At 44.1% G+C, this 24,911-nt stretch overlaps 1 protein-coding gene across 3 annotated transcripts in view; it reads right to left on the reverse strand.

Moving 5' to 3' along the window:
• The window catches only part of TSPAN5 (tetraspanin 5), a 117,791-nt gene extending 101,982 nt beyond the window's left edge, over window positions 1-15,809 (reverse strand). The window contains exon 1 of one of the 3 annotated variants that reach the window (XM_073340760.1): window positions 15,191-15,809. In XM_073340760.1, the coding sequence (XP_073196861.1) occupies window positions 15,191-15,271 (81 nt within the window). In that variant the 5' untranslated portion in view covers window positions 15,272-15,809. The remainder of the gene's footprint in view (window positions 1-15,190) is intronic. The other 2 variants (XM_073340758.1, XM_073340759.1) reach the window with 2 other exon arrangements.
• Between the last annotated feature and the right edge of the window lie 9,102 nt (window positions 15,810-24,911).

Consider the following 24,911-nt stretch of genomic DNA (forward strand, 5'->3'; position numbering starts at 1 on the left):
ATACTGAGCAGCTTTTAAAAAGGCAAAATTAATAGTTCTTCAATGAAAGTTTACATTTTTTAAAAGACTTGAAGGCCAAAAAAAAAAAAAAGTTACCCTTCAGTGTTATCAGATAATAACCACACACACTCACAACTTGTAACTGAAAACTGCTGTAAGAGCAATACAACCAGAGACAGCATGAGTGCACTAGTTAGTTTAATGCAAGTTTCAGTCAAGTTCTTCAGTTAAAACACACACACACGCACGGAGTTCCAGAAAATCCATATCCATTCCAAGCCCTCCACTTCACATGCTAAGTATAAACTGATTTATGGATTTGATTTTCAGACATAACTTCACTATACTTTGTTTACTGAAATATACTTATGGGTTTTGCTAGCTTACCGAATAAAACACTATGTCAGTTGTAATGGAATGTACTTTGTGTGAAGGCCATTATCTTTAACCCAAGATACTGTTAAAGTTCAGAAGCAATTAATAAAACGTGGCCATTTTTTATGTGGCTTATGGTAGACCACATAAGAAGAGGTATCTACTAGATAAGCATTAATAGTGTCCATGTCCTGAAGATTCATCAAAACATTTGACTGTCTCATAGAATTTATCCAAGTCAGTGCCTGGCAGAGGCAGGACCCAGCACTCAGTAGTAACACAATGTTATGAATGGCTGATTATAAAATGCTGGCATTCTCCAGATTGCTGGCCAAATTGGTGCTGAGGAGGCACATGTATATTTATACAGATCAACTATGGCTTTTCACACACTCCCACTAAAAAAGAAAAAGAATGTAATCAAATTCTATATAGTCTCTAGTGGATTAACTCTGTATGCACTGACTATTGTATTCTCTCAGTGCCAGATGCATTAGATTCACACGATGCTGCTACAACTTACAGGAGAGACTTCACCTCCATTGAACAAAAACATTTAAATATATTAATTTCTTATCCCAAGAAATGAAAAAGGGAAAAGTGGGAAAATAAGAACATTGTGCAGTCCACTTTTTCTCAGCAAGAGCTTGTCAGCTGCATCTACACATCCTTCTCCTCCATATCAGCTCTTTGCTACTTAGACATACTAAAAGTAATAGCTCTGGCTCTTTTGAAGTCTTTTTGCATCTTTTTCACATTGTTTTTTAACCAAGGGCCTGATTATACAGCTGCTGCACCAAGCAACTCCCTTCAAAGTCAATGGGAGCTGCTCATACGAAGAGGCTGCATAACGAGGCCCCAAACGTTACCAACTCTGAAGCAGTCTTTGTGCTGCGTATGCTAAATGGAGGAACTCTACAGCAGCAGAGCATTTGATGTGAGGCAGCAATGCGCAGGGCTCATTTAAAATTAATATTACTCTGAGGGCAAAGGAGGAAGGAGTTTAATTGATCTTGGGCAAGTGTATTATTATTGAGAACCCTCGATGTGTTTGACAGTTTGATTTCTGTGAGCTTTGAGATGCCTTTGTGTGCGCTTGTTTAGTTTTCCGAAAGATGTGGATTTTTCAGTTTTTACCTAAAAGGAGCTCTACAGACAAACGGCACGTCAGAGCACACTCTACGGGTCACTACGATACCAGCAACCGAAAATAATCATGCAAGTCACTCTGGGAGGCAAGAACAGAAAACAAAGCTCATTTGCTGTAGCCAAGCATCATTTATTTTGATTTTCAGAAGAGGTCTCCCTAAAACTAAGGTACCTTGTGCTCTTTGGATGAGAAGCACTTAGCTCCACTCCCTGCCCTTCTTAGAGGAAAGGCTTACGCCCTTCTTCTCACCACTTACCCACAGCACTCAACATACAAGCCCAAGCCCACCCTTCCTATAGGGGGGCCTGACTAAATCCTTCCAACACAGCAACTTTTCCAGACAGCTCAGACCAAGGGCCAAATTCCACTCACAAGAACAGGCTTTGACTCCAAGGGATTGGTTCTCATTGACAGTACAACCAGTTTACGTCACTCGGTGTAAATGTAATACACCCCCATTTTAAGGCCCCTTTATACTGGCAGAGTGGGGGTAAAAGCAGCTTTAGTGTAATTGAGAATTTAGGCCCCAAGACTCCAAAGCATCAGACTGGAAAAAATAATAAGCAGCAATTGTCTCCCAGACTAACTCTCACCTGAGGAGACGTGCCATGAGTAGAAGGAAAAGCCGTCCTGACAATTCCCACTTTAAGTACTGGAGGTTTCCCACACCAAGCTCCTGAAGTGTACGTCAGAGGCACTCTCCTCCATGCCCAGTGGTCTGCTACCACACTGCAACCCCTGTAACACCACTAAATACATAAAGAATCAGAACAACTCTTCCCAGCTGCAACTTGTTCAAGAACAGATTCTGATGTAAAGAATGCCTAATCACTGTAGCAGCTTATTTATAAACCTAAACAGGATGAAACTACCTACAGTGAGTAGTAGGGTTTTTTCCCCAACTCTTGATGGGTGTGTTAGGGGAAGATACACAAGTCTAAAGAGTAGAAGAGGCTATGCTTCTTCTCCTATGGCTTCCCTCTGCATTGAGAGAGTAGGACAAACAAGTTGTAGGTGCAGATACCACACAAGTTCGGAAGCAGGTAATTATCCCTACTAGAGTTTATGAGATTACCTTTGTGAGGTAAAGAATGAAGGGTAAATATAGGCACAACACCAGCTTGTTTCCTGGAATTTAAGTCTTCCCACCTTCTGTAACTGCTTAATCTCCTACCCCTTAGCCTCATGAGAACAATGTCTGGGCTTCAGGAATTAAATCTAATTCACCTCCATCAATCCAAAAATATCCTTTAAACTTAAAAAACAGAAAAAAAAAGGGGGGGGGAGATACTAGACACCCTGTAACACAGAGGTGGAAAATAAAAGTGCAGACTAGTATCTTCCCAGCCCTTTTCCCACACCAAAAGGGACAAATGAGTGGGTTCAAACACAAAATGAGCATAAGCACACAGTGAAGTTTGACTAGACAAAGAAGGATCTCTCTTCTACCTTCTCTCCAAACCCTTAGGCTGCTTCCAAGTTTTTTTCTTAACCTTTCCTGCCATAGTGGTAGGAACAGTGGGAGCTCTAGCACAGACAAGTTACTAGCATTTTTAGACCACCATGTCACCCAGCTCTGCTCAAAGCAAGCCTCGACCCCATGGTGGTAGAGACAGCTAGAGTTCCCACCAACGGGAATGCAACAGTAGGAAATTTTAAGAGAAACGACACCCTAGGCAGGCAGCTACCCCAGGGTTTGGATCTGGTTGCCCACTGAACCGTCAGGCATTGGATTTCCATTGTCCAGCAGCCTTGCCTCTTCAGAACCCTGTGGGTCTCAGAAGCTGCTCCTGCACTAATAACTCCTTTCCCAGAGCCAAACCCATGTGACCCAGACGCACCCCACACACACACTCCTCTCCCCCATCTGCCCTAGCAACTGAGCCCCCTCTGCAAGGGAGGGGCCCTGGAACTCACTGGTCACATGGGAATTTCCCCCTTCTTCCCCCTCATGGGCTCTGAACTCTGCACCACCTGGGTCTCCCGCTTTCCCCTGCACTGAGGGGGGCCACTGACAGGACATGACTCTCCGAAGAGAAGCACAGCAAAGTGTGTGAACCTCTGATGTAAGTATTCCCCTCCCTTTCACCCTCAACTTTTCACCTAGATGGAGCAAACAGCAGCCTGCAGCGGGTTAGCACTTGTGGGCCGGGTGGAAGAAGTGGGTCTTTACAGTGGATTTGAATAAAAAGAGGATTGAAGCAAGGATTGAATGTGCTTTTCATCCTTTGACCAAGTGAGCAGGAGAATGGGGCAAGAAAGAGCATGGATAAAGGCAGAAGGTGTGAGGGAGGAGGACATGCTGAAGAGAGAAATACAATAAAGAGATCTGAGATGTAAGCCAGTGGGCTTGTGCGAGGACTTAAAATACAAAAGAAGGCAACTGAACTCGATCTATTGGGCAAGAAGGAGCCAGTTGAGAAGTTCAATAAGGTACCTATGTTCCATATGGATGGGTGAGGAAAATTATTATAGCACCTGAATTCTGGACAGACTGGAAGGGAGCGATATACTGATAGGTATCAAGGAGATCAAGAGGAGGAAGTTGAAGTAAGCAAGGTAGGAGATGACCTGGATATGGAAATCTATTTTTTTGTGCGCTGATGACTGAAAAGAAATATGTCAGCTGACCTAGCAGCTAAAGAGTGGGTAACTTTTCAGTGAAGAAGGACCTCAGACAAATTTGTAAAGATTTGGTCTAACTTTTTAGACATCTTGATTAATTCCTAGCAGATGGAAACAGATGTTGCTCTCTTTTCCCAGCCCTGTCCTCTTCCTTCCTTCTCTTTCACTCACTTCCCATTCCTTTACTTTTTGTTCTTTTGTCTTCTTTTCTGTTCTCCCCTTATTTTTGGTAGGGAAAAAAATGAAGGAAGGAAGCAGCATGACTTTATAACACCCTGGATGTATGTGGAGAAAGAAGCAAAGCCCAGTGAGCAGGAAGGATGGGGGGGGTGACATGTAGTGACACTGGCATACTACATCCTGTATTAGTGACTAATTATTGCAAAAACATTTATCCTTCCGCCTGAAAGCCTTTATCTGGCTGTGTTTTAATGCAGAAAGTGATACCATTCCTTGGAGAACTGCATTTCTAATTTTGTAAAGAAATTATTTTCTTCCTTTACAGTAAATATTATGGGCCTGATTCTGGTCTCATACCAGTGTAAAACTAATGGCTTCACTAGACTTAGTCACTCCTGATTTACATTGGTGTAAGTCAGGTCAACATCTACTTGGAGTGCATAATGACTGATGCCCTAGAAGATCACATATGCACAGTAAGCATTGAGGGGCGAACAATCTGAAACCTTCGATTCGCTGATGACACTGACTGCCTGGAAGGCAGCGATGATGAACTTGCCAACCTTGTGAAACGATTGGATGAAACCTCCACAAAATATGGCATGGAAATCAGTGCAGAGAAAACCAAGCGGATGACAAACAAACATGATCAGCTCACATATCACTGTGAGTAGACAAGAGCTGGAGACAGTGAAACAGTTCATCAGTGACGATTGCTCCCAAATACTTGAAGAATCCAAGGCAGAAATTCGGGCAAGAACTGCGCAAACAACAGCAGCAATAGCAAAGCTAAAGCCAATTTGGAGGAATAAGAACATCTCCCTGGAATCCAAACTGAAACTGCTGCACACATTGGTCATCTCCATTTTTCTGTATGTGTGCGAGACATGGACCCTTACAGCAGAACTTGAACGGAAAATACAGGTAGCAGAGAGGAGATGCTTCTGTAAAATCCTGGGCATCTCCTACTTCAACCATGTCACTAATGAAGAGGTCCACAACACCATCACCCAATGCACTGGGTCATATGAAGACCTCCTGACAACCATGAAGAAGCGCAAGCTGAAGTGATACCGCCATGTAACAAGATCATCCTCCAAGAGACAGAACAGGAGAAAAGAAGAGGAGGTAGACAGAAGAAGAGATGGACTGACAACATAAAAGAGTGGACAGGAATGGACTTTGCGGAGACTCAAGGACTGACACACAATCGTCAGGGGTGGAGACAATTGGTTGATTGCTAATCAGTCATGGTGCCCCAACAACCAATGTGGTTACAGGAACGATGATCATGATGAAGTCAGGTCAGAGTCAGGCCCTATTGATGCAGACATAATTTCCATGTCATTTCATTTTTGGCATGGGGGAAGAGGTTTTCCAATTTTGAAAAAACTGTTTTCCTACCTTGAACAGATTCTTGGTTAGATTTCCTACTTACTTTGCCCATTCTAGCATAGGCCAGATACAATCAACATCTGGAATCAATCTAGCAGGCCTTCCTTCCGTACTGTTCTAGTTGGCAAGCATGCATTTGTGCCTTCATGACAGCCACCCCCTTCCACCACCATCCTCTAAGACGGACAAAAATGTTAATCACATATATTCACCTAATATTTCAAAGAGTACATGTATCTATGGGGGGCGATGGAAGGGTTATTTGTTTTCACAAAAGGCAGTCTGACAGCATATGCACCATGTGATAGAACAAAACCCCTGTCAGAGAAGATGCATGATTTTTTTTTGAGCTTTGTGTCCCCAGTTTGTCAGAGGAAGAACATTTTCTACACATAAGGGATAGTAGGGATCCTGTGGTAGTGGAAAAGACCATTCAGAGGGAGGAGAATGCAGTTATGGAAAACCCACACTTGCCAGGACCCCCACACACAGTGAACAACATGTATGTGGAGAGAGGAGGGTACCCATCGTTAGCAGTGTGGAGAGGAGCTTTGATGTGGGCTGTGAACAACAGATCTGATACTAGGTGAATCCTCTAGCCAAGACACCTCCTTCTATGCCTCTGTCTTTGCTGGTGCTCCACTGCTTGGATGGACAAGTCCCTCCCTACTGGCCCATGCCAAGAACCCCTGCACAAAGATTGCTTCTTTGAGCTCTGTGCAAGGAGGGTAGATTTGCCCTAAGTTAAATAGGCTATGTAAGTCCATGGTATTTTTATTAATGTCCAAATCTTGGTCCCACCCTCTCTGCAGGCACAGAGGATGAAAATGAAGCAGAATTGCTGCATTTCCACTGTGTGAGGGTGGGGAATATCCCGGATGTTGAGAGACTACACGAGGGGACTTTAATTTTATCTAAGCATTTATATTATATCAATTTAATACGGACAGTGCTGATCAAATGCGTCCACTGACCCCCAAAATCCCACAACAGAGGGGAAGCTGTGACACAGACAGAATATCCAACTCCCCACGGAGAGCAGTAAGCCCAACTTGAAGGCTGGAGAGAACAGTTTATTCCTGTTAGAATCCTAACGTACTTTTATTTTTTGGGGGGGGGGCAGCAACGTCTTTTTACTTGGGCTTGATCAAGAGGGACCAGGATTTAGCTCATTAGCACCTTGTTCTGGGAGACGAAGATATGGGGATAACAATTTCAATACACCCCTTCTACTTGCAATGCTAACCCACCTCACCCCAACCACCTTTTTTTGATTTTTTTGCTCAAGTGAACACTCCATGGAAGGGTCTCTTCACCAGCTACTTCTTAAACTTTTTTTTATTGAGTTAGTGTGTAACAAAAACCAAGAAAAGAGCTTTTCCCTAAAATAAATACCTATGATTCAAGATGAATACACTCACTGCAGAAACACAGAGCGCTAGAACGTCTCCATTGTATTTCTTGGCCCTGCTACTGAAAAAGACACCACACATCTTGAACTTTGCTTGAAGTGGTTTTCAATATTATTTGATGTTAAGGAGTCTTCAGTGGGAGCAAGGGGATTTTCAAATCCCTGGAAGAGGCATATTGATTCTTCCCAGTTGTGTGAAATTGACAATGCATTAATAAGACACTCTCTGTGTGTGTACTGAAATACATTTCTAAATGCTGTCCAGAGAAAAGTGATTGGAAAGTTGAAATATTATCTGCAGAACCTGATGTGAAAATGGATGTCCTTTAAACAAACAAACAAACGTTACCTAGCTGTCATTCACCTCATGTATTATTATGCCCCAGTGGCACAGAGACCGTAGATGCTCAGCATCTTTGAAAGTCGAGACATAAGTGAGTTATTCCAGGTCATGCTCAATCAGAGCCAAAGAGCCTGTTAGTCCCAGGTTTTATCCCCTGGGCAACATTTCATGTAGGAACATGCTTTAATATAAACCAAGAAAAGAGATGGGATTACTGAGCAACCCTGTATATTTTATAGAACCAACAAACTTAATTGGGCACTGATTCAGCAATGGGATCCATCCTCAGACTCCTACACCCGTGCAAAGTCCCAATCAAGTCCCTAGATTCCATACAGGCACACAGGTCTAGACAGGCAGATCCTTTTGCAGGTTCAGTGCAGATGTCAGCAAATCTGACTCTGAAAATGGGAATTTTCAAACCTGTAGAATAGACCTATGTAGACCAATGGAAGAGAAATGATTATGTCTCAAGCCAACGAAGAACAGGCTTTCTGCTGTCTAAGATGTAGAACAGTAATGGAACCGAATACAATGCAGTTAATTAATAAGAAAGGACAACATTAGTCTGTTTTGGCGGGGGGTGGGGGTTTAAACAAGTTATGTGAGCAAAGCACGTTTCTTTTTTAAAGCAGAATCTGATGGGGAGGAAGAGAAGCTGGTAAAACAGGATTTAGACATAAAAAAACCACACTGTTTGACTAAGAAAAATTATAAGATTTTTAAAATGTACTGCTGTCTTGGCTGGCACTTCAAGAGTTAATACCGAGGGTCACTTCTGGATCACTACTAATAAAGCTCTGTTACCACATGTGCCTTTTAGCTCCTTGTTCCTGCCTACACCATAACAAAACCCATTACAATTCTATTGACAGGCAAACACGCACTTAGATGAGAAGTACACTGCGTATTTTGGGGAATCAGAATATAAAAGCAGACTCTACCCTACAGCACTATATTGTTATTCTGAGGCTGGACTCTTCTATTTGGCAGAATTAGGTTTCAAAGTTTTTTGGGGGGAAATTATTTTTTTTTTTTTTTTCAGTTTTAGTTGGAGACAAAACATTACACTTAAATGCTTGAGGCAAATCTTCTTGTTTTATTGGGACTAGTTAACTGAATATAGAGTATTAAACATGGCTAGATTTAATGTTTATTAACACACCAGCTGCTCCTTCCAGGTTTATAGAAGTTGTAATCTTGGTGCCAAATATAATTTATAAGACATTTTCAGCAAGAGACAACTTGTCGTCACCCCTTTCTTCTCCCTCTTCTCCTCAATTCATGTAAAGCCACAAGTCAGCAAACGAATGCACCAGTGCAGACCCTTACATATAAAGGGAATCCTATTTAAGGCAATGGGATTCTGCATGGATAAACATGAGGGTCTACAGCAGTGATCTATTTCCAGGATCAGTGCCTAACGGAGCCCGGGGCAGGATGAGGGGGGGACGGGACACTTCTCAAGAATTTTGTGTATTTTTCACTGACTGCAAGCTCAAGTTTCCAATCACCTATCAACCATTTACTACTACTGTCTTATAGAGTTTAAGAATAATCCAAGGTTGCTGATTATATTTCAGCACTAGTATTATTTAAGGGCCTAGAACCACAGAGTCTTCCACTCGCAAAGAACAAATATTTGATTTTTGGTTTAAATCATATTGAGAAGAAAAATATTAGTACTTCAAAGAAAGTTCTCTCTCTTCCACCTTGCATTCGCCTAGTCCCAAAACAGAAAGCTTCTACTAGTAATAGTAATGTGCTAATTACACTTCATGGTTAGAAGATTATTTTTTTAAACTGCTTTCTTGGATTTCCACTTAAAAAAATATTTCTTTCCTTCCACTACCTGTCATGTATTCGCTTTCTCTATGTGCCCATGCATACTACGCGCAAATGTGTTTGTATGTATGCCCATAAACACAAATATGCTCTCTTTTGCTCAATTTGAGTTGTGTGTTTTGTCCAAATGAGCTGTTCTAGAATGTGGACATAGTTTATAGTTAAAAATGTTTGTTACTACAAAAGTAGATAGGGTTTTTTGGAGGCAGGAGGAAAGAAGCTCATGACAATTTATCGAGTATATCAATATGCATTCACCAACTTTCAGAGTTACAAAGCAGTTATTATATATATTTTCCAAGACAAGGTTTTTTCTATTTCTGGTATCTATTATGAAATATTCTCCGATGTTCCAAAATGGCGGAATTAACAACAGACGTAAATGGACTGAATCTAGAGTGGAAGCAGGGGGGTGGGAGAAGGGGAAGCACCCTGACCATCTATTTTTGTCCTGAAATGCATTCATCCTTAACTGGATGGTTATCTTCCAAGAGTACTTTCTATGGATAAAACATTACAGCTGTTTAAAGATCACGCTAAAACAATCTCTCATTAAAATTTTCATTTTTGGAGGAGAAAAAAAATTGTATTTCCAAATTTCATTTTTCGATTTCTGAAAACACAGTGTCATGGGGAAATGATTCTATGTCACCTTGAGAACACACTACCAATGATCTACAGAATCCAAGCAAGCAGTCAATTACTTGTTCCTCGCATGTCAATGCGCTTTTCAACTCTTTTCTTGTAGGACACTTACAGCACCATATTTAGCTTTCTTTTTACTGTAATTCAGAAGACAATTTAGACTCCCATATGGTTACTATCAAAACTAACAGATGCCTAGCAAATTAAAACACAAATTATGACTTGTAATATGCTGATGTATCATCATCCCACTACATCTTGCAATTTACGGTAAATCATAAGAAAAAATACAGGCTTCTGTTTGATGTGCTAAAGTTCTCTTTACCTCCCTTCTCTATTAGTTTAGGGTCACTGGAACCAGAGTATGGTCCCAATTCTGCCATGAGAGATACATATGCAGTTTCCATTGATTGCAACAAAGGACAGAATGTGGCCTTAATTTACTTGGAAATAAGGTAACAGCTTAAACCTGATTTGCAGAGGGGAAAGCCAGTCTTGTGCCTTTTTGGGTTCATTCGGACATTAAAAAATAAACAGAAGCTATTTTTCTTCCCTTTTGATTTTTATGTTAGGAATTCAGGTCCTTCATAGGCTGGAAGACACTGGTTTTGTCTAGACTAGGATTTAAAGGTTGCTAGAAAAGGGGTGGGCAAACTTTTTCGCCTGGGGGCCACATAGGGGTTGCAAAACTGTATGGAGGGCCAGGTAGGGAAGGCTGTGCCTCCCCAAACAGTCTGGCCCCTACCCCCTATTTCCCCCCTCCCACTTCCCTCCCCAACTGCCCCTCTCTGAACCCCCAACCAATCCAACCCCCTCCCTGATCCTTGTCCCCTGACCACCCCTTCCTGGGACTCCTGCCCCTAACCACCCCCCGGGACCCCACCCAACCCCCCCCCGCTCTCTGTCACAAACCCTATCCACACTCCTGCCCTCTGACAGGCCCCCCCAGGACCCCCATGATTTAACTGGGGATTGGTCCTGCTTTTGAGCGGGGAGTTGGATTTGATGACCTCCTGAGGTCCCTTCCAACCCTGACGTTCTATGATTCTATGACTCCCACGCCTATCCAACCCACTCTGCTCCCTGACCACCCTGCCCCGAACCTCCACCCCATCCAACCACCCCCTGCTCCCTGTCCCCTGACTGCCCCCCATGACTCCTTGCCCCTTATCCAACCCCCGGCCTCAGCCCCCTTACCATGCCGCTCTCGTCTGGCAGCCCCTCCGCCCAGCTGGAGCCAGACACTCTGCCGCATGGCCTGGCAGGAGCATGCAACCCTGCTGCCCAAAGCGTTGGCAGTGCTGCGGTGAGGCAGCAGGGGCGGGGTACAGCACGGGAAGGACCGGGGGCTAGCCTCCCCGGCCGGGAACTCAAGGACCATGCAGGACAGTCCCGCTGGCCGGATGTGGCCCACGGGCCGTAGTTTGTGTTAGGTAACACACTCTAGAAGTGTAGTGCAGAAACCGCAGAGCATGTCTTAACACACATTAAACCAATCAAGTTAAAGCCTGGGGCAGTGCTCTAGTCAACAAGGGCCTGGAAAGGGAAAGCTGAGCAACAGATAAATATCCCTTTCCCGTATTTAAATCTTTGTTTTGTTTGGTTTATATTTTGTTTCAGTGTTCAAGTAATGTTTTGGAGAAAGGACATTTGTTAGTTTTAAACATCCCTGCCTCTTCTATTAAGCAAAAAGAAAAGGAGTACTTGTGGCACCTTAGAGACTAACAATGCATCCGATGAAGTGAGCTGTAGCTCACGAAAGCTTATGCTCAAATAAATTTGTTAGACTCTAAGGTGCCACAAGTACTCCTTTTCTTTTTGCGAATACAGACTAACACGGCTGCTCTTCTATTAAGGTGTTGCAAGCTCACATAATAAGTTCTCCAAAGACTTCAAAGTCTTGTTTTGCTGAAGGATTACTTGGGCATTCCCAGTATCGGACACAAGCAAGGGGAAAAAACCCAAAACAAACTTTCTTTATACATCATAAAGCGTGCTCCTTCATCCCCTCCTACCCTACCCCCCCAAAAGGGGGGCAGGAAACAATCCTGAATTTTATAAAATCTTTTGCAGGTCACCTCTAGCATATTAAAATGTAATGTCTTTAACTCTGGGTTTTCAAAAAGACTTAACCTAAAATTACAAATGTATCTAAAGTTGTGATTTATACTGCATGTACAAACAGGGAAACATTCTGTTCGGTTACAAACCCATCCCTCCCCCATGCAGCTCTACTGAAGTAAGTGTAGTTGGATGAACATAACAGAGTGCAGAATTTGGGCCATGTTATCCGAAGCAATAAAAGATTAAGAGGTGTCACCTGAACAGCACAATTCTGCCTTCAAACACACAGGTGCAACTTCCACTAACTGGGTACAAATCTGTTGTTGCTGTTGGGTTCTGGTTTGTTTGGGTTTTTTTTTTCCCCCCATGTAAAAGCACAAAGCTGAACAAAAAGGTTATTTTGCCTTTTATTCCAAACATTAAATGTACATTTTGTTCTATATTATAAAGTTAAGATGGTATATCTCTTTAGATTATGTGCCAATATCCCAATTGTTATTAAAATACTTGCACAACATTCCTCTGTTGAAGGCTCCATCACTTTTCATGGTTAGAAATGGTGCTGCTCTTAACTCACTTCACTCCATTTTCACTCTGCTATTTTATGATGCAGAAATGGAAGGTAAGTTTTCTCTTCGTTTTTTAAAAACGGTTGATACAAAGAGCACATACTAGGTCTTTGCTAGATGTTTCTGGAAAGGTACTATATACTTTTGAAGGGTTTATGCAAGATGTTTGAAAGAGAATGTTTTACACAATAACTTTCTCAGTAAAAAGAAAAGGAGTACTTGTGGCACCTTAGAGACTAACAAATTTATTTAGTCTTTAAGGTGCCACAAGTACTCCTATTCTCAGTAAAAGATCTGAGCTTTCTTAAAACAACTAAAGGTGCAGTTATCCTCAAGTACTGCTCTCCTTGTACAGGCAACTGAAATTATTTTTTCCTTTACATGAGCTCTGGCTCAGCTGAGTGATTGAACACTGAGCAAGTTGCTATCAAGTCAAGAAAACTACATTAAACATACTCTGGAAGATGACTGCCTATTATTTGGAACTGTGGTACATGTGGCCTCTCTTCACAAAAAGCCAGTACTGTTTTGAGAAAGTAACTAAGACAATAAAAACACATAACTCCTCTATAGATGAAAAGCGCTGTATATCTCAAGGGGCTTTGTAAAGGAGGGCAAGTATCATGGACTGCATTTTGCCAATAGGGAAATTCAGATATCGAGGCCACACAACAAGCCAACAGCAGAGTTGGAAATAAACTCAAGCCTCCTGATTCCCAGTCCAGCGGCCGCCTCTCCCACTGCACCATACGGCCCAAGGACCTTCCCTCAGAAATCTGGTATCCACCAATTCCACTGTGACACATGGAACTCTGCTATTCATTTTGATAGCTAAACTGAGTGAGCCTCAGCCAACCAACAGGAAAAGTAGTAAATAATCTGTTAGCCTCCTGTGTCCCTTTCATGCAAACATATAAGCCGACATAAGAAAAAAAGACACTGATCCAACTGCCATTGTCCACATACTTAGTATTTATAGGTCGAGGCAAGCACAGTTAAATAGGGAGAAGCATAGTATCTCACTCATTGAAAATGACTGGTTGGCCAAGAAACACACCACATTTATTCTATATATAATTTATTAGGGTATCAAAATAATCCTTCTCCCGGTTGATCCTGAGGGCCACTGAAATGGTATACAGGTATTCTGCAAGTGCAAACCCTTCTGTTTTTTTTGCCAGAAAACATCTGTGTTCATTGCATCAGACATGTAGAGGAATTAAACACACACACACACACACACACACACACCTTTAAAACTGGAGCAAACAAAACAATTCATGCGGCTGTTGAAAGACACCGTGTGATGCTTTAAAGTACCATGTGTGATACGAGGTAAGGAAGGGGACAAGTAAACATTAATATAAAATGAGTGAACTATTTTAAGATTATGTTAAAAAAAATAAATCAAGTTTCGTTTTTGTTTGTTCAAAATAACCACTTTAAAAAACTATGACAGTCTTCCAGAGATCTTTACTTTCTAGGAAAAGAGACATCACATCATCACTAAACACTTGTTATCACCTGGTCCTTATCTATTTTTTCCATGGGTGCTGAAGGTAATCAGAAGCTCTGTACTGGTGATGAGATGAGAAAGGAAAAGTAACAGTTTTCCCCATCTGTAATAATGGAGTTCAGAATCTTTTATTGCCAATCTTTAAATTCCTGCATTCTGAGTCTGTGTTCACACATGCTTCCACAGTCATCCCCCCCCCAGCACATAAGTCTGTCTTCATCATTGCTAATTGGTATAAATTACAGCGAGATGTGCTTTATAAATACAAGAGCCCCCCTCCTGCTATAATGAACGATAATACATGGATGAGGCCATATTTTATTGTTTCCAATAACGTATAAACCCATCTGCTGTATTGACCCTGACTTTATAGATTATGCATCATGTTAAACGCGTATCTCATTCAAAACAGGCATATAAAAAACCTGCTAGAATTATTATTATATGCAAGTTACACTCCAATACACAGCTCTGACTACTCCATACACAATGCTACAGATGGTGCCACAGGATACAGTACAACCAAGACAAGACCAGCAACACAGCCACTGTCAAGCAAATGCTCAACCGAACCATTGTAAGAGCCTGGGCTTCAGAGGGGGGAAACACAGTTTCGTCGCTCGCATTATTATTATTAAACAATATCGAATCACAGCAAACCACCTGCATAACCCTACAAGTCGCTGTGTAACCATCCTCCCAAACTGCATTGCTCCTCGAACTTGATCTACGATTTTCCTCGGGGACATCACAACAACACATGCAGATCAACCCATTCTCCAGGCCTGGGTGTCTCCTCAATTCCCTACTTCTTCCATGACAAGGGGGGAGGGGAGGGACACTCTTCACACCTACAACAAAAGCAATGAAGAGGGAGGAGGGAAGCGGGAGAAAGCTTTGTTTCAAGAGGCAGGCAGCGGCCAACGTGCGAACCTGTGTGATCACAGCGACGGGGGATGGATGCGGCTTATCTGGGAGGCTGCGGAGGAGGAGGAACACACACCGCTCTCGGGTTTGTATTTTTCACACGCTCCTGACGGTCCTTTCCGTGCGTTGCACCGGTGGCACTTACCCAGAAAATGACATTGAAGCCAAAGATAAAATACTTGATACAGCAGCTGACTTCGGGCCCTTTGTAATGCTTCCCGGACATCCTCTGGGCTCATGAAGACGCGGTGCTGGCAGCCAGAGTGGAAGCAAACGGCGCGGGTCCGGCAGCGCGGCAGGGAGGCGAGCAGCAGCCGGCCGGGAGGCAGCGGGGCGGGCCGGGGAGGGGAGGGGAGATTAGCGGCTGCAGCAGGAGCGGGCTTGGCGGCGGCTCGGCTCAGCGATGCATGGAGCGGGCGCCGAGTCCCGGGGATGGCCGGCGAGCAGCTCCCACCTCCTCTCGCACATCGAGGAGGCTCCCGCGGCGGCTGGCGAGAGAGAGGCGCCGCCGCGCTGCCCGGGCAGATGCTGCCAGCACCGGACCGTCCCCGCGGGAGCAGCGAGACGCTGGAGCCCCCCCTTGGCCACGCTGCGCCTTCCTGCTGCCGACCTCCCGCCCACCCTGGCTGGCTGGCTGAGCCCGCCCCCCGCCTCCGGAGCGCGGCGGGCGGAGGGGGCGGAGCCGCGCACACATCGCAGGGCCGGGCCGGGCCGGGCCAGGGCGGGCTGCCGCCGCGGGGCTGGGGGGCGCTGGCCCCTGGCAGCCTGTGCCCCGCGCGGGGAGGCGAGACCGTGCTGACGCCACAGGAGCGGGAGCGGCAGCGGCAGGCAGCCCGCCCGCGCGGGAGCGGTCCCCTGGCCCCCCTGCTGGCCGGGGGCCTGATCCTGCCCTCAGGCTGAACGCGGGTCTCTTGAAACGGCTTCTCCGGCTGGCAGCAGAGAACCCAGCCCTGGGGGAGCGGGAGCCCCCGCCTGCCCCTGTGCCACTTGGCCTGCAGCGACGGATGCGCAGGAGAGGAGCGCGCTGCCTTAAGCCCTGGCTAAATTACATCCTCGGGTGGAGCAGTGGCTCCTGCCGGGGTGGGGAGAGCCGCTTTCTCCGCAGTCTGGAATATTAAAGAGCTTTGAAGGTGATCCAAAATAAAGATGCCACCTTGGGATCTTGTCCATGGCAGCGCTGCCAACCCCAAGCTGTCAGCAGGCACGTCCCTTTCTGTAAAGCATGAGATGGGTTTAAACATTTGTAAAAATGATAAATGGTGGTGGGCTGTTTTGGTGTTTTTTTTCTTAAATGGACTTCAGTTGTTTGTTCAATTTGTTTTTGAGCCTTTAGGGAGAAGCTGCCCACTCCCTAAAGTGGGGGTGATCATTACAGGTTCAAAATTCAAACTGGATTCCACTGTAAAAATGTAGATATGTAGAAATATAGATAGTTGGTTTCAGAGCAGCAGCCGTGTTAGTCTGTATTGGCAAAAAGAAAAGGAGGACTTGTGGCACCTTAGAGACTAACCAATTTATTTGCGCATGAGCTTTCCTGAGCTACAGTTCACTTCATCAGATGTATTCAGTGGAAAATACAGTGGGTAGATTTATATACACAGAGAACATGAAATAATGGGTGTTACCATACACACTGTAAGGAGAGTGATCATTAAGATGAGCTATGACCAGCAGGGGAGAGGGAGAAGGGAGAAAAGAAAATCTTTTTTAGTAATAATCAAGGTGGGCCATTTCCAGCAGTTGACAAGAACGTCTGAGGAACAGTGGGGAGGGGAGGGGAGGGGAATAAACATGGGGAAACAGTTTTACTTTGTGCTGCAGAGGAGCCAGTAGTTATGGTACATGTAGGTACCAATAACAGAGGGGAAGGTAGGAGAGTGGTCCTACAGGCCAAATTGAGGCTGATAGGTAAAAGATTGAAGTCCAGGACCTCCATGGCAGCTTTCTCTGAAATTTTTTCAGTTCCACAGTCAGGGCCAGTTAGACAGGCAGAACTGAATAGTTTCAATCCCTGGATGAGATGACTGTGTTTAGAGGAGGGATTTAGGTTTGTTTGGAATTGAGACACCTTTTGGGAAAGGAAGAGCCTATACAGGAAAGATGGGTTCCACCTGAAGTAAAACAGAACCAGATTGCTGGCATGTAAAATTAAAATTAAAAACTCCTCTACAACCTTTTTAAACTAAGAGCTGGGGGAAAGCCAGGAGGTGCAGAGAATCACACTGTTCGGTCAGAAACATCCCTTACATTCATTAAAGTGTATACTCTATATCCTAGTAAAAAGGAGAGGATAAAAGTTGATAAGTTACAAGTAGGAACTGAAGAAAAACAGTCACATGAAAAAGTCCCATGCAATTACATCACATGAAGGCAGAGAACTAAATAGTGACAAATTTTATAAGTGCTTATACACAAATGCAAGAAGTCTAAATACTAAGAAGGTGAAACAGAGTGTCTGGTATTACATCGATATCTTCTTTTAACAGGCATCACAGAAACTCGGTGGAACAACAATAATAAGACACAGTAATGCCAGGGTATGAAATATATAGGAATGATGGAGTAGGTCACACTGGTGGGGGAGTGACACTATGTCAAAAAAGTATCCAGTCAAATATAGTAGATATCTTAAATGAATCAAACAGTATCATAGTAGCATCTCTGTACATAGAAATTCCATATATAGGAATAGGAATATTATTACCAACCACCTGACCAGGATGGTGACAGTAATTGTGAAATGCTTGAGGCTCAGAAACAGAAAACCCAATGACTATGGGGGATTTCAACTTTCCCCATACGGACAGACAGCATGTCACCTCAGGATGGGATGCAGAGATAAAATTTCTAGACACCATTAATGACTGCTTCCAGGAGCAGCTAGTTCTGGAACCCACAAAGAAATTCTTAGAAATTTAGTCTTAAGTGGAACACAGAATCTGGTTCAAGAGGTGAATATAGCTGAACTGCTCTGTAACAGCAACCATTATGTAATTACATTTAACATCCTTATGGGGGGGGGGGAATACCAAAGAAACCCACCACGGTAGCATTTAACTTCAAAAAGGGACACTACATAAAAAATGAGGCGGCTAGTTAAATGGAAATTAAAAGGAACAGTCACAAGAATAAAATGCCTGCAAGCAGCATAGAAACTTTTTAAAAAACACCATAATAGAGCCTCAAACTATATGTAAACCACCCCCCACCCCCCTGTACCAAGAAATAAACACTAAGAGGAGTGAAAAAATGCCACCATGACTAAATGACAGAGTAAAACAGGTGGTCAGAGACAAAAAGACATCTTTTAAAAATTGGAAGTCAAATCCTACTGCAGAAAATAGAAAGGAGCATAAACTCCAGCAAGTTAGGTATAAAACCATAATTAGCCAGGACAAAAAAGAATGTGAAGAGCAACTAGGAAAAGACACAAAAACTAAAAAACAATTTTTTAAGTGCAGCAGAGGCAAGAAACCTGCCAAACAGTCAGTGGGGCTACTGGACAAGAGAGGTGCTAAAGGAGCACCAAAGGAAAACAAGGTCATTGCAGAGAAGCTAAATTAATTCTTTGCATTGGTTTTCACTGCAAAGGATGTGAGGGAGATTCCCACTCCTGAATCATTCTTTTTAGGTGACAAATCTGAGGAACTGCCCCAGATTGGGGTGTCAGCAGGGCAGGTTTTGAAACAAATTGATAAACAGTAATAAGTCACGTAAGAGTTCTGAAGGAACTCAAATATGAAATTGCAGAACTCCTAACTTGGTACGTAACCTATCACTTAAATCAGCCTCTACTAGGTGATTGGCGGATAGCTAATGTGACACCAATTTTTTAAAAAGTCTCCAGAGGGAATCCTGGAAAATACAGGCCAGTAAGCCTAACCTGAGTACCAGATAATTCTGTTCTTTACTATAGTCTCAACCAAGTTATCAGACACATAAACAAACATACTTTCTTGAGGAAAAGTCAACATGGCTTTTGTAAAGGGAAATCATGCCTCACCAATCTATTAGAATTCTTTGAGGGGGGTCAACAAACATATAGAAAAGGCTAATCCCAGTGGATACAGTCTAGTTGCATTTTCATAAAGCGTTTGACAAGTTCCCTCACCAAAGTCTCTTATGAAAACTAAGTAGTCATGGGATAAGAGGAACCATCCTCCTCTCATGGATCAGTAACTGGTGAAAAGATAATAAACAAAGGGTAGGAATAAATGGAGGGGGTAAATAGCACCTCCCAAGAATCTGTTCTGAGACCAGTGCTGTTCAACATATTCATACATGATCTGGGGAAAAAAAAGGGTAAACAGTGAGATAGCAAAGTCTGCAGAGGGTATAAAATTACTCAAGATAGTTAAGTCTAAAGCTAACTGCAAAGAGTTATAAGGGGGATCTCCCAAAACTGGGTGAAGTGGGCAAGAAAATGGCAGATGAAATTCATTGTTGATAAATACGAAGTAGCGCACATTGAAAAACATTATCCCAACTATACAAAATGATGGGGTCTACATTAGCGGTTACCAATCAAGAAAGAGATCTTGGAGTCATTGTGGATAGTTCTCTGAAACCATCTGCTCAATATGCAGTGTCAGTCAAAAATAAAAAACAAAACCACCCACACACACAACCCCAAAACCAACCCTGTTAGGAACCGTTAGGAAAGGGATAACAAATAAGACAGTACATATCATAATGCCACTATATAAATCCATGGTACACCCAGACCTTGAATACTGCATGCTGTTCTGGTCGCCCCATCTCAAAAAAGATATATTAGAATTGGAAGTAGTACAGAGAAGGGCAACAAAAATGATTAGTGGTATGGGACAGCTTCCATATGAGGAGAAATTAAAGACCAGGACGGTTCAGCTTAGAAAAGAGACAACAAAGTGGTGATATGATAGAGATCTATTAAATCATAGAATCATAGAATATCAGGGTTGGAAGGGACCTCAGGAGGTCATCTAGTCCAACCCCCTGCTCAAAGCAGGACCAATCCCCAATTAAATCATCCCAGCCAGGGCTTTGTCAAGCCTGACCTTAAAAACTTCTAAGGAAGGAGATTCTACCACCTCCCTAGGTAACGCATTCCAGTGTTTCACCACCCTCCTAGTGAAAAAGTTTTTCCTAATATCCAACCTAAACCTCCCCCACTGCAACTTGAGACCATTACTCCTTGTCCTGTCCTCTTCTACCACTGAGAATAGTCTAGAACCATCCTCTCTGGAACCACCTCTCAGGTAGTTGAAAGCAGCTATCAAATCCCCCCTCATTCTTCTCTTCTGCAGACTAAACAATCCCAGTTCCCTCAGCCTCTCCTCATAAGTCATGTGTTCCAGACCCCTAATCATTTTTCAGAGGAACAGCCGTGTTAGTCTGTATTCGCAAAAAGAAAAGGAGTACTTGTGGCACCTTAGAGACTAACCAATTTATTTGAGCATGAGCTTTCGTGAGCTACAGCTCACTTCATCAGATGTTTACCGTGGAAACTGCAGCAGACTTTATATACACACAGAAATCATGAAACAATACCTCCTCCCACCCCACTGTCCTGCTGGTAATAGCTTATCTAAAGTGATCAACAGGTGGGCCATTTCCAGCACAAATCCAGGTTTTCTCACCCTCCACCCCCCCACACAAATTCACTCTCCTGCTGGTGCTAGCCCATCCAAAGTGACAACTCTTTACATAATCAAGTCGGGCTATTTCCTGCATAGATCAAGGTTTTCTCACATCCCCCCCACCCCCATACACACACAAACTCACTCTCCTGCTGGTAAAAAATCATTTTTGTTGCCCTTCGCTGGACTCTCTCCAATTTATCCACATCCTTCTTGTAGTGTGGGGCCCAAAACTGGACACAGTACTCCAGATGAGGCCTCACCAATGTCGAATAGAGGGGAACGATCACGTCCCTCGATCTGCTCGCTATGCCCCTACTTATACATCCCAAAATGCCATTGGCCTTCTTGGCAACAAGGGTACATTGCTGATTCATATCCAGCTTCTCGTCCACTGTCACCCCTAGGTCCTTTTCCGCAGAACCGCTGCCTAGCCATTCGGTCCCTAATCTGTAGCGGTGCATTGGGTTCTTCCGTCCTAAGTGCAGGACCCTGCACTTATCCTTATTGAACCTCATCAGATTTCTTTTGGCCCAATCCTCCAATTTATCTAGGTCCCTCTGTATCCTATCCCTGCCCTCCAGCGTATCTACCACTCCTCCCATTTTAGTATCATCCGCAAATTTGCTGAGAGTGCAATCCACACCATCCTCCAGATCATTTATGAAGATATTGAACAAAACTGGCCCCAGGACCGACCCCTGGGGCACTCCACTTGACACCGGCTGCCAACTAGACATGGAGCCATTGATCACCTACCCGTTGAGCCTGACAATCTAGCCAACTTTCTACCCACCTTATAGTGCATTCATCCAGCTCATACTTCTTTAACTTGCTGACAAGAATACTGTGGGAGACCGTGTCAAAAGCTTTGCTAAAGTCAAGAAACAATACATCCACTGCTTTCCCTTCATCCACAGAACCAGTAATCTCATCATAGAAGGCGATTAGATTAGTCAGGCATGACCTTCCCTTGGTGAATCCATGCTGACTGTTCCTGATCACTTTCCTCTCATGTAAGTGCTTCAGGATTGATTCTTTGAGGACCTGCTCCATGATTTTTCCGGGGACTGAGGTGAGGCTGACTGGCCTGTAGTTCCCAGGATCCTCCTCCTTCCCTTTTTTAAAGATTGGCACTACATTAGCCTTTTTCCAGTCATCTGGGACTTCCCCCGTTCGCCATGAGTTTTCAAAGATAATGGCCAATGGCTCTGCAATCACAGCCGCCAATTCCTTTAGCACTCTCGGATGCAAGTCGTCCGGCCCCATGGACTTGTGCACGTCCAGCTTTTCTAAATAATCCCTAACCACCTCTTTCTCCACAGAAGGCTGGCCATCTACTCCCCATGTTGTGATGCCCAGCGCAGCAGTCTGGGAGCTGACCTTGTTAGTGAAAACAGAGGCAAAAAAAGCATTGAGTACGTTAGCTTTTTCCACATCCTCTGTCACTAGGTTGCCTCCCTCATTCAGTAAGGGGCCCACACTTTCCTTGGCTTTCTTCTTATTGCCAACATACCTGAAGACACCCTTCTTGTTACTCTTGACATCTCTTGCTAGCTGCAGCTCCAGGTGCGATTTGGCCCTCCTGATTTCATTCCTACATGCCCAAGCAATATTTTTATACTCTTCCCTGGTCATATGTTCAACCTTCCACTTCTTGTAAGCTTCTTTTTTATGTTTAAGATCCGCTAGGATTTCACCATTAAGCCAAGCTGGTCACCTGCCATATTTACTATTCTTTCGACTCATCGGGATGGTTTGTCCCTGTAACCTCAACAGGGATTCCTTGAAATACAACCAGCTCCCCTGGACTCCTTTCCCCTTCATGTTAGTCCCCCAGAGGATCCTAGCCATCCGTTCCCTGAGGGAGTCGAAGTCTGCTTTCCTGAAGTCCAGGGTCCGTATCCTGCTGCTTTCCTTTCTTCCCTGTGTCAGGATCCTGAACTCAACCAACTCCCAGATTCCCATCCACTTTTGCTTCCCCCACTAATTCTTCCCGGTTTGTGAGCAGCAGGTCAAGAAAAGCTCCCCCCCTAGTTGGCTCCTCTAGCACTTGCACCAGGAAATTGTCCCCTACGCTTTCCAAAAACTTCCTGGATTGTCTATGCACTGCTGTATTGCTCTCCCAGCAGATATCAGGAAGATTAAAGTCACCCATGAGAACCAGGGCGTGCAATCTAGTAGCTTCTGCGAGTTGCCAGAAGAAAGCCTCATCCGCCTCATCCCCCTGGTCCGGTGGTCTATAGCAGACTCCCACCACTACATCACTCTTGTTGCACACACTTCTAAACTTAATCCAGAGACACTCAGGTTTTTCTGCAGTTTCATACCGGAGCTCTGAGCAGTCATACTGCTCCCTTACATACAGTGCTACTCCCCCACCTTTTCTGCCCTTCCTGTCCTTCCTGAACAGCTTATATCCATCTATGACAGTACTCCAGTCATGTGAGTTATCCCACCAAGTCTCTGTTATTCCAATCACGTCATAATTCCTTGACATCACCGGAACCTCCAGTTCTCCCTGCTTGTTTCCAAGGCTCTGTGCATTCGTATATAAGCACTTGAGATAACCTGCTGATCGCCCCTCATTTTCAGTATGAGGCAGGAGCCCTCCCCTCACAGACGTTCCTGCCTGTGCTTCCTCCCGGTATCCCGCTTTCCCACTTACCTCAGGGCTTTGGTCTCCTTCCCCCGGTGAACCTAGTTTAAAGCCCTCCTCACTAGGTTAGCCAGCCTGCTCGCAAAGATGCTCTTCCCTCTCTTCGTAAGATGGAGCCCATCTCTGCCCAGCACTCCTCCTTCACGGAACACCATCCCATGGTCAAAGAATCCAAAGCCTTCTCTCCGACACCACCTGCGTAGCCATTCGTTGACTTCCATGATTCGACAGTCCCTACCCAGGCCTTTTCCTTCCACGGGGAGGATGGACGAGAACACCACCAATCATTAATGGTGTGGAAAAAGTGAATAAGGAAGGGTTACTTACCCCTTCACATAACACAAAAAACAGGGGTTACTCAATTAAGAACATAAGAACACAAATTAAATTGAAACAGACATAAGGAGGAAATACTTCTTCACACAATGCACAATCAACCTATAGAACTCACTGCCAGGAGATGCTGTGAAGACCAAAAGCATAACTGGGTTCAAAAAAAGAGTTAGATGCCTTCATGGAGGATAGGTCAATCAATGGCTATTAGCCAAGATGGCAGGGATGCAAACCCATGCTCCCAGTGTCCTTAAACCTCTGACTGCCAGAAGTTGGGACTGGACAACAGAGGCTGGATCACAGATAAATTGCCCTGTTCTGTTCATTCCTTCTGAAGTAGCTGACACCAGCCACTCTTGGAAGACAGGATACTGGGCTAGAAGGACCATTGGTCTAACCTAGAGTGGCCATTCTTATGTAAACCTCCCCACTGATGGCCCGTACCCCTTCCTAGCCCTTAGGGTGGGAAGAGCTGCCATTCTATACTTCTCTATTCCCTTCCCTTATTACTATCATATCTCACTCTCTCCCTGCTCTATCCAGTCTTCTGCCTCACTCACATTCTTCCTCCACTCTCCCTGAGTATCTCCTGTCCCATAACTGCATCCCATATTTTCCTTCCTTTCCCCTTCACAGTTTCCTTCCATCACATTTTCCCCTTCTGTCATCCCCTATTCCAGTATTGCCAACCCCAAATATTCTAACATCATGTGTCAGGTCTACCAAAAATCAGGGGATTTTTAAACCAATCATGAGATTTCAAAAATCATACATTTTGTCTTATTGTCAGTTGCCTGCTGGTGTGGGATCTTTTAGGGTTCACATTTTAAAGCTTTTCTCTCAACCATGAGGGCTAGAAACTTTCTTTTTATACGAAAGCTGAGATTCACAGTTAAGCATGATTCCAGAAGCTGAGGCCTTAAGAAAAAACACACCAAATATTCAGAAACTCACAATAAAATTGTGAGCATTAGCAATACTGCAATCCCACTGATACCATCTCAGTCTCCTGCACCTCTTCAGTCTACTTCCAGTTCCTCATATTCCTAGGTATCCCTCAGTCTCGCTCTTGCTTTCCTCGCATTCACCTACACCCTATTCTCCCTTCTGCATCCCCCCACATTTCCCAGTTGCTGCTCTGCTCCCCTCATTCCCCTGCACATCTCAGTTTCTTTTCTGCACCCTACATTCCCTTGTCTATTCATAGGTTCCTACCCCTAACGCACAAAGGAAATATGGAATCCATGTTGGTG

This window comes from Lepidochelys kempii, chromosome 4 (assembly GCF_965140265.1).
Source record: "Lepidochelys kempii isolate rLepKem1 chromosome 4, rLepKem1.hap2, whole genome shotgun sequence".
Classification (NCBI taxonomy): Eukaryota; Metazoa; Chordata; order Testudines; family Cheloniidae; genus Lepidochelys; species Lepidochelys kempii.